Here is a 10,238-nt window from a genome sequence, read left to right on the forward strand (position 1 = left end):
GTACTTTGTCTTCACTTTAAAAACAGCTGATTTTTTGTAAATTAAAGCCTGTTAATGCCTAATTTAAGACAAATTGAGTTATTAAACTGATAATAGCTTGTTTAAATATTTCAATTCAGAAACTGATTGTTATTAAACACTGAAAACTGTGATTATTAAAGTGGCAGTTAATTTATTCCACTGTGCTGTGTATACAAAGTCTGACATGATTTGGGGTAAATTATAAATACTCAGAGCAATGACAGGTTTGTCTCCTTTTATTGACACATGCATATTGATGAGAATGATATTTGTTATATCCCAGCTCCCTTAAGTTCATAAAGATTTTCACAGGGTGTTTGATGGGGGGATTTTTGGGTGCTCTTGAAAATAAAGACATTCAAACTTGTGGGGCTGTGAGGTGAAACGAGGCATTATGAAGCTGTACCGTCCCGATGATCCACAGAGCACTCTAGTAGCTGATTTACAATAAAGCATTGTCTTGTGACACAGGGTGGAGTTCATAATGTAGAGGTTGGCTTCTTTTTTTTTCCCGTTATAAACCATCCCGAACCCAAGTCAATAAAAGTAGTTGGTAATACAACCCTCTCCATTCAGGCGTCTCATCCTACTTTGCTCTTCCTAAAATAATATTCCTCTCCCTCAGAATACGGCACAGTACTGACAACTAGTGCAACACTGAGTGATGGTTTTCATTTTCTCTTGATAACGCAGTCAAACATTTGTAGAAAACGTATATTTTAGAATTTTTGAAAAAGGTGTTATTTCTTTATCATGAAAAGCATAAACACAAAGGAGAAAAGGCATAAAGGAACTGAGTAAATGGTTTAGATACTGGCGTAGCATCGATGCTACCAAAAATTTATATAACTTTGTTAACGTTAACAATACAAACATGCTTTGAATTGTCTCTGAACCGTGAGATTTACAGCCGTTACGACAATCAGAGCCAGTTCAAGGAGCTTAGGAGTAGGAAATGGGGAATGGGGCATTATCTACTCCCATTTAAACCCGTCCCACATTCATTTTCAGTCGTGCCACACTGAATCCCAGCTGGAGTGACCCCGAAGAAAAATGCTCTCTAGTTTGTTTGATTTTTTTTTGGCTTAGATGATAAAAGTTACCTCAGAGGAATTAATATCATCTTAAGGTTATAATAAAAGCATTGTAGTTTAAATGATCAAAAAGCATCCAGAAAAGAGGGCAAGCTCTGATTACCTGATGCACTTTTAAACACATAAATAGCGCCAGTATCTGTTAAAAACGATATGTAGTAGAGCTGTAACAATTAGCTGATTGAAAGAAAATTATTTTGATAATCGATTAATCACTTCGGTCAACTTTTCAAGCAAAAAATGTCAAACATTTGCTGGTCTCAACTTCAGAAATGTGAGACTTTGCTGCTTTTCTTAGTCATTCATGATCACAAATGAAGAGTCTTTGGGTTTAAGACAATTGAAAGTCGTCACTTTGGGAAATTGTGATGAGCATTTTTCACAATTGTTTGATATTCCACAGATGGCACAATAAATTGGTTAATCGTGAAAATAATTTGCAGATAAGTTAATAATGGTTATTATGTTAGTTGCAGCCCTAAAATGCTGTTCCAGTAAAAGTCAAAACGTCATATTTCTAAGTTCAGTTATACCTGTTCTAATTTGGACCATGAGACCAAAAATATAGTGTTTTTAAAATGTTTGACTAGTAGAGTTGGCTCTGTTTGAAAATTTGCTCCAAATATTACTGGTAGGAATGTATGTTATGCTTGTGCAGAAACATTAACTGTTAAAGATTCTGGTCCAGGCCTGGGAGGCCGGTTGGGTAAATACCTCTGGCCAACCACGAGTTGATCCTCTGAATTCAAAAGAGAAGTATGAAAACCAGCAGACAGTGCAGCTCTCAGGGGCCAAACTAAACAGTATGCTGAGTTCTCCCCCTGGTGTCTGTGTGGTCTCATGGTTTCTTCTTGGGTGCGTTCGGTGTGTTGAATTTGAAAAAGATAATGTCCCCGTCCTCCACCACATAGTTCCTGCCCTGTTGTCTGTATTTTCCAGCAGCCTGCAAAAGAGGAAAAAGTCCAATTGTATTCAAGGACGTTTGTCTGAAGGTCAAACGCTGTCACTGGCAGAAATTCAACAGTGCGCCAGTTCAGGAATATAATTGGGCTTCATAAAAACACACCTTGACTGCACTTTCGCTGCCTTCCTCTTTGAAGTCATCGTACTTCATGACCTCGGCCATGATGAAGCCTTTCTCAAAGTCAGTGTGGATCTTTCCTGCAGCTTGAGGAGCCTTGGTCGCTTTCTGTTGAAACAAAACACAACAACAACAAAAAAATAGAGGGAAAATACATTAACACACTGCAACCACGGAGAATTCTATCACACATAATGACATGCATTATAGTCTAACTCCCAATGCTAACACAATACGCTGCCCCTGAACATGATGGTGTCAAAAAAACAGTACATTTTATTTGCAACTTTGGGGCAAGGCCATGAGGTGGAGATACATGTCCAAAAGAAAAGCCCATTTGTGGTCACAAGGAGAAACACACCTACATTTAAAGAGTAAGTATGCCTAATTTTCAGTGGAAAACCAATGTATGTATACTATATATATATATACATATAAACACACACGACTGCCCGGCTGCAAAAACATGCCTTGACTGCACTGCTTTTCAAATTAGGCGCTGGTCGAAACAAACTTGTTATACAAGAGACGATTGTTTAGCACTTTAACAAAAACATTGTGTTGCTGTTCACTGGCGCACGGATCTTCCAGTTTCCCCTTCTGAATGACGATTACAGACCACCAGCATCCGCTAGTATGGAGAGTTATTTTCTCTCATGCAGCCGTATGTGCTAATGGGTGGTTGGCTGTCGTCTTTGCAAGGGGTTAAGTGAAACTGACCAAGACAGAGGTGACGTGAAGCGAAACAACAGCCTGCTTTCATCATTGCTGCACATCTCTCTTCCTCTCTCTTTCTTGCTCTCTTTCCTTTATGCCATTACTGTAATTTAATTTTTATTTACAACATCTGTTGCACATCTGTCCATCCTGGAAGAGGGATCCCTCCTCAGTCACTCCTGACAATAGCATTTGCTATTTGAGATAAATAGATATCTAACAAAGGTTTACCAGAATAATTGTTCTGCTTTTTTAGTTAATTTTGAGGAAATATGGAAATGATGAACTTTAAGGTCATTCATATCACAGCACTTACCCTGATAGTCCACGCTCGCACCTCATCTGGTCCCGCTGTGAAGAAGTACTCCAGCTGTAGTGCCGAGAAGCCGCTTTTGATAATTTTGGGCAGGACACTAGAAACACACAGTCAAACCGTGATGCTGATGTTCAACACAATATTAACCTTTAGGTGCATTTGAACAAATACAGTTCAGTTTGCTGTCCTGTTATCGTAGCTTCAAACTTAAAGAAACAAAACACAAGATTTATTGAATTATTTAACGTCGGTTGACTCAAATGTCTTTTGCACTGCAAACATTTTGACTTGTCATGGCAGAAAAAACACAATAATCAAAAACATTTATATTGGCATTTTGGTGTATTTTTCTTCATTCTGACATTTTATAGATATATATATATAATTTAGAGATCAATTGACAAACATAAAAAACGTTATAGCTGCAGCCCTTAGTGTTAGCTGAACTGTTTTTTAGTCTGATTTCTGATATTCTTGCTGCACTGTGAGTTCATGTCTCACCTCTGCGTCTTCACCTCCTCACAGTACTTTTTCTTCTCCTCCTCCTCCATTTCCTGCAGCTTGGACTCTAAACATCCACTCACAGGAATAACCTGAGCGCCGGGATCATGAGCGTCTACCCACTCCTTGATTTTCAACAACCTCACAAAGCAGGTAAAAGGATGAGTTATTCTGGGTGTTAAACAGTCGCTTTATACTTTAGCAAAAACAATGTATGTGACATCCACACTGGGAAGGTAAAGGCAAACCTACCACTTGTTCTTTTTCCTGATGTAATCCTTCTCTGAGAGATTAACCAGGTAGATCATGGGCTTGGATGTCAGAAACAGGTATTTGTTCAACACCTCAATCTGTGGAGAGAATTTAAAAAAAAGGGTACAAATCACAAAACAGCTTGAGATAATGTGGCTAATACAAACTCATTCAAGCACACACACACACACACACACACACACACACACACACACACACACGCATACATCATTACCTCTTTGTCGTTCCAGTCATGGTTAAATCTGACGTGTTTCTTCTCCTCTACTATCCACTGCCGGATCTTCATCAGGATTTCCTGAAGCAAGAAGCAGCCGGTTATATGATGTCTGCAGACTGATCATCTCCTTAATCCTCCGATAGTGATGCTTAGTGACACAGATATGAACGGGACAGTAGGTGCTTAGCTGAGAAAAAACACACTTTACTTACATATTCAGACATGAGTTTTTTGTCACCTCCTCTGACGGCCAGTTTCTCCAGTTTGTCGATGACTGGAGCGATCATTTCCTCGTCCTTTAGTCGCAGCTCCTCGTGAATGATCTCAATGTCCCTCACTGGATCAACGTTTCCCTCCACGTGGGTGATATCCTCATCATCAAACGCACCTAAAACACACCACCGATGACAGATGAAGTCAGTCTGTTACAAATATGTACACATTTTGAAATCTACGGGACTAAGATTGATTATAAACAAACTCAGCCAAGTAGTTCAGCCAGAAATTATGACCGTGGAAGTCTTTCCTGAAGCTATAAACTTGAGAAGTGATATCACCGGGATGTAAAGTCCTGCACAATTCAAAAGGCAATGACTGACACACTGATTCTGTTGATCCCTAATACTTTTGGAAAAGGTTCTGCACCGAGGTAAAACTAATATTGTAGAAATGCTGACAAACTTCATATTGGCCTGAAAATCCTTTTGCATCTTATCAGTCCCTGATTTTAAGTGCCAGGCAAATCACAAATATAAAAAATTTCACTCTAAATTCTAGCTTTAGGAAAGAGTTGGACCATTTGAAATGTTGCTACTAGTAATGATTTCAGCACAGAAAAAATGCTTATTCTTATCCTTACTTTAAAAAATGTACTTTTTTTTTAAGTTTAGCTTATTTGTACACAATAAAATCGGTTGACTGAAAAAAAAGTGTCAGGAGAGGTCAAGAAGTAAGAGGCTGATACAAACGCTATAATTAAGACAATTGCTTAAGTAAAAGAGTCTAAAATGGAAAACAGTGTGTTCAGTGCTGGCCATATCATCTTGTCTTGGCCACAGGCAGAACATGAGTGAATTCTTAAAATGAGCCTTGTTCCCCTTTTAGGCAGTGTAGTACAGCGTCCTAACTTGCCCTCTAACACCTGTCCACTCTACTCAGTTGTTACTATACAGCAGCTGCAGGCAGTAATATGGACAACTCACGAGTCATGTGGAAGATGCCGTCACAGGCACTGATGTGGGAGAGAAAGGCGTTTCCCAGTCCCTGGCCCAAGTGAGCTCCACTCACCAGACCAGCAATGTCCACGACGTTTAGAAAAGCTGGAACCTTACTAAAGAGACAAAACAGCCACAAAAGAGACAGAAACCCATGGAGGTTGGACAAATTACAGCCAGCTGTCAGGACACACAGTTATGACACTTGGTGCAATAATTCAACTGTGCAGTATTTTTTTAGTACACATATTTATTCTCACCTCTTGAATGTATATTTAACATATAATGCACATTCTGTACATATTTCTTATTCCTACTGATGTATATATTGTGTTGAACATTGTAGCATAATACCTATTTTTATATTTCTGCAACTTTGCATACTAGTTTTTAACATTGTGTTGAAGCATTAGACATTTTTTTTAAGCAGACTTTACATACTCAGCACATAATAAATATATTTATATTTAGTAATATTAATATTTTACACACAGGTGCTCAGCATTGTAGCATAATGCACATATTTTATATTTATTTTCAGGTTCACATACTTATTTACACGTTGTTACTTCTACATTTATCATTCTTTATGCTTTACATCAGAGTGACAGTAATGAATCACAGTTTTTCCCCTACAGATAAATAAAGTATTTCTGATTGGGATGCATGATTTTTGCTGATATATTCGGAGTCATTTTGGCCGATTGCCAATGCGTAGTCATAATACGTTAATCATAAATATCAAATATTAATTCATTTTCAGAATTTTAACCCTTTAATTGTCATTTTTTGTCACAATACCACTATGTTTTTAAATGGGGAAAAAAATCAATATACTACGTGCAAAGGTTTTTGGTTTTTTTTAACATCACAGCCTGGGATATGTCAAGCATCATTGATTGTGACAGTGCACCTAGTGGAAATAGCATGTATTTTCTCCATATGCCAAATATGGTAAAAAAAAATTTTTAAAAAAACATCATTAAGTGGAAAATAGTAAGAAACTCCAGGCAAAAGCACACAGAATGACACAAAAAATAATACCATGCATTTTTTGTGGTTTGATTGCTGTGGGATCAAAAACTGCTTTTTGAATCGGTTTCAGTGGCACATTTTTTGCACTTAACAGTATGAATGTAACAATTTTGTTTACAAAGTGTATTTAAGACTTATTGTAGGAGCAGAGCTGAAATCTCAAAGATCAAATAAAAATACACAATCTTATCAAAATGTACGCCATATGCATGAACACAGCCACTATTATATATATATATATATATATATATATATATATATATATATATATATATATATATATATATATATATAAAAAGAAAGAAAAGTGCTTAAAATGTGCAAAACAGTCCGTAAGGGTTAATAATAAAATGTTCTCAGTATTTTTGTCAGATTGTCAAAAATAACATTAACACAAAAACACCCTGAAATATTATGAAATTATTTTATGGCCATTTGCCCACCCCTATTTCAGACCGATGCCAACATTTCATTTTAAAGACATTATCTGCCGATATCGATGACGTGCCAATATTATTGTGCATCCTTAATTTCTGATTCTGAGCACCCACCTGGCTGGTTTGTGGTATTGGCAGAGGAAATCATAGCGCTCATCGGGAACAGGGACCCTGCTCTCGTTTGGATCAATTGTGCAGAACGGGAAGTTCTCTGCAGCAGCTTGGCTTTTAGTCAGCACGTTGAAAAAGGTGGATTTCCTGCAGTGGAAAGAGTCAGGAGTGTCAACAGCAGTGCAACAAAAATAATCCTCATCCAACAAGCTCAAGGCCTGGCTTTTTGATAAGCAGACATTTGTAATCAACACTGCATTGTTCACTAAAACACAACAGCTGTTACATTGGCCAACCAGCTAACTTGCCTTATGTCTTCTGCCCGTTGCCAGGCAGCCAGCTTTGCATTGGTATGTATAAAATATCTATTTTATTGACAACCTGCCTACCTTTGTGTTGCATGACCTGCCTCTGTGCATACGAACGAATTGTTAACCCGTAACTGCATCTTTTCACATTTTATTAAAGGTCTACATTATGACTCTTGTATTTCATCTCTGCTTCTGTCTATGCTGTTTCTTGTTGCTATTGCTGCTCTGCATGTTATGCTCAGCTATATGTTGTTGCTTAATGCTGCATGAATAACTATTTGTGCTAAAAAGCTATATGTTGTTGTGCTATTATAATTATTATTTTTTGTACTGATTTCTAGTTGCTTCGGATAACTTGTGCTCTGTCTTTGAAATTCCTGTTTGTTGTAGCTGTCTTTATGGTGTCCTCCTGCAGTTGCTATGTGAATTTTATCATTTGCATGTTTTGAAACATCCTCTCAAAGGACTACACTTGAAAATGAGCCAAATGGCTTAAACTGGCGCATCTAAAGACACACACCGGCTACACAAGTGGAGCCGAGGTGGAGCAGGTAAACATAGGTTCCTTGAAATCACCATCACTGAGGACCATTATGGTCATCACACATCACCTTCGAGGTTTAAAAAAGCACAAAAAGGCTATACCTTAGTAACTAAACTTAGTAAGGCTAAATTTCAGAGCAGGATCCTGGTTATTTTCTGAAGAGGAGCAATAGAAAGCAAACTGACTGGAAACATCACCAACTGGCATGGTTCGTGCACAGCCCAGGACAGGAAGGCTCTACAGCAGGTGATTAAAATCACCCAGGACATCACTGGTACCTGTCTACAGAGCATCAGTGACCTCGGGGAGGTGAGGTGTCTGCAAGACAGCAGCCACAGTCTGTTCACCCTGCTGCCTTCTGGGAAAAGATACAGAAGTATCCGCTGCCAAACCACCAGACTACAGAGCAGCTTCTTTCCTCCTCCTTTGACTCCAAAATATGTGGTAGTAGGATTTCAGGACATATTTTATCTTAATTTTTAAGACTAATACATTTACCTTGTACCTTACAGAAATGCTGATTAATGCGTGTTGTTCTTATAAATAAAACCGATGAAATGTGTTCATTTACTGACAAAACAACATGCTATGCAAAGATCAACAACACTTGTAACATGTACATACCCAACATTTGGTAACCCAACAATTCCGATCTTCAGAGAGGTACCAAACCGACCGATTAGTGGCGGTGGTTTGGGAGCGTCTTGCTTCTTTGGGGGCATCTGCGAGAGTTACAACAAGTTGGTTACACCACGACACCGCGCATAAATACTCCACCAAATCCAGTGTTATTTGTAGCAACATCTCAGTCCTGCTTAAAGTCAAGATTTGGTATTTATGACCGTATAGCGCTTTCCTTTTGGATAAGCTCAGCTGGAAACGTGTAAGCCAGCTGCAGGCTGACGCTCATTCAAACACATCATGCTAACGTTAGCTGCTTCACTGTGGCCACTCCTAGCTACCTGTTAGCCACAATATCTGACTGAACACACACCACTGCCTGCATTTATCGGTTATTACAGTTAGCCGAAAACCCGATTAGCTGTAAAAACCAATGTTTTGGTACCTTTATGTCTTTTTAGCCTGTGGTCTGCGTGGAGTTCACTCCTCTGGTCGCTGCTCTCACCAGCCGCTCCGGTGGAAAGGCAAGTTGGAGAGCAAACCGGAAGTGTTTTGAGGCAAGGGGGTCTGTGATTGGTCAGAGAGCGAAAGCTCGCTACGTCAGAGGTGCGCTAACCACAGCCATGTACCAAGTGACAGGCTGCAAAAAGCTCCAAATTGAATCATATTTGTTAATTTAAATGCTATTTTTTTTCATTGACAAACACAAATTCACTCAGTCGAAGTTTGTGTTTTTCCTCCTGGAAGTGAAAAAAAGTCACTCGGCTTATTTAGTAACAATAAAAGTGTAAAGCTTTAGGAAAGTTATGCCACTTTCTTCCCTGAATCCTCTGACTGTATTGTGTATTTGTATGTTTGCACATCTGTTTATTTTTGTTGTTATATCTTTGCTTTTGTTTGGTTTCTCACTTTTTATTTACCTATTTGTTTTCTCGTCTGATTAGTTGTCTATCATTTTTATCTGAGTAGACTGCATTTTACTTGATGTATTGTCTGTTTTTTTACCCATGCGGTAACTCCTTACCTGATGTTTTGTAGATCTTCGGTTTGTCAACAAAATATATTTTTTTGAAAAAGCAAAAAGTTACATTTTCCCAACAGCATGTTAGAATGAATAAAAAAAAAGCTGTAAACATGGAGATCCTAGGTTTACATGCACTCTTCATGTAAATGGTATTGACATCACAAGCAGCAGATGCACAAATAGGCATATTAGAAAATGTTTTCTAAATGTAAAGAAAATTACGGGTTGTAGAAATCTTTCTAGAATTCTCATTTCACTGATATTAATTGGCACAAATAATGGCTTGCTCCTTTTAGATGTTACATTATAAAGTTAGAGATTGTAGTTAGAGATAATAATAATAATAATAATAATAACTAATAAAGTTAGAACAGCTGTGTTTATGTATATAGATTAGCAAACTGAATATAAATCACTCACAAAGCTATGACTTAGCTAAAATTCATAAAGCAGCCAACCCATAAAGATTACTATAGGAGCGTCTGCAATTGGACAATGTTTTCTTGACAGACACAAGAGTATTCTTATGATGCAAATAAACAAAATACAATACAAAATTCACAAGTCAAACTGTTGCTGCAGAACAGGAATGACCCAAATAAGCCTAAATATAATATGATAAAATAGTGTCCAGACAAATTTACTACTTAAAAATTTAAGTTTGTTCTTGACCTTAGAAACATCCAATGACAAAACACTGTCATTGTATCATAGCAGCTGT

At 37.8% G+C, this 10,238-nt stretch overlaps 1 protein-coding gene across 1 annotated transcript; it reads right to left on the minus strand.

Annotated features, from left to right (window-relative positions):
• Positions 1-239: 239 nt before the first annotated feature.
• On the minus strand, positions 240-9,092 carry LOC121953839 (obg-like ATPase 1). Its single transcript, XM_042501079.2, has 11 exons — positions 8,939-9,092; positions 8,497-8,594; positions 7,021-7,164; positions 5,423-5,550; positions 4,433-4,608; positions 4,218-4,298; positions 3,983-4,080; positions 3,731-3,871; positions 3,230-3,326; positions 2,182-2,304; positions 240-2,058 (listed from the first exon to the last, which is right to left on the minus strand). Exons 2-11 carry the CDS (start codon positions 8,592-8,594, stop codon positions 1,954-1,956), a joined length of 1,191 nt encoding a protein of 396 aa, XP_042357013.2. The 5' UTR covers positions 8,939-9,092; the 3' UTR covers positions 240-1,953.
• Between the last annotated feature and the right edge of the window lie 1,146 nt (positions 9,093-10,238).

The sequence above is a fragment of the Plectropomus leopardus genome, chromosome 14, assembly GCF_026936395.1.
Source record: "Plectropomus leopardus strain MGB_pleo_1.0 chromosome 14, ASM2693639v1, whole genome shotgun sequence".
Taxonomy (NCBI): domain Eukaryota; kingdom Metazoa; phylum Chordata; class Actinopteri; order Perciformes; family Serranidae; genus Plectropomus; species Plectropomus leopardus.

Excerpts from the sequence above, each read along its gene's own strand:
- LOC121953839 (XM_042501079.2), bottom strand. The coding sequence starts at position 8,594 with ATGCCCCCAAAGAAGCAAGACGCTCCCAAACCACCGCCACTAATCGGT. Across the intron at positions 4,609-5,422 it reads CGGCATCTTCCACATGACTC|GTGCGTTTGATGATGAGGAT; the intron begins GTGAGTTGTCCA and ends GGTGTGTTTTAG. Across the intron at positions 2,305-3,229 it reads TGCGAGCGTGGACTATCAGG|AAAGCGACCAAGGCTCCTCA; the intron begins GTAAGTGCTGTG and ends TTGTTTCAACAG.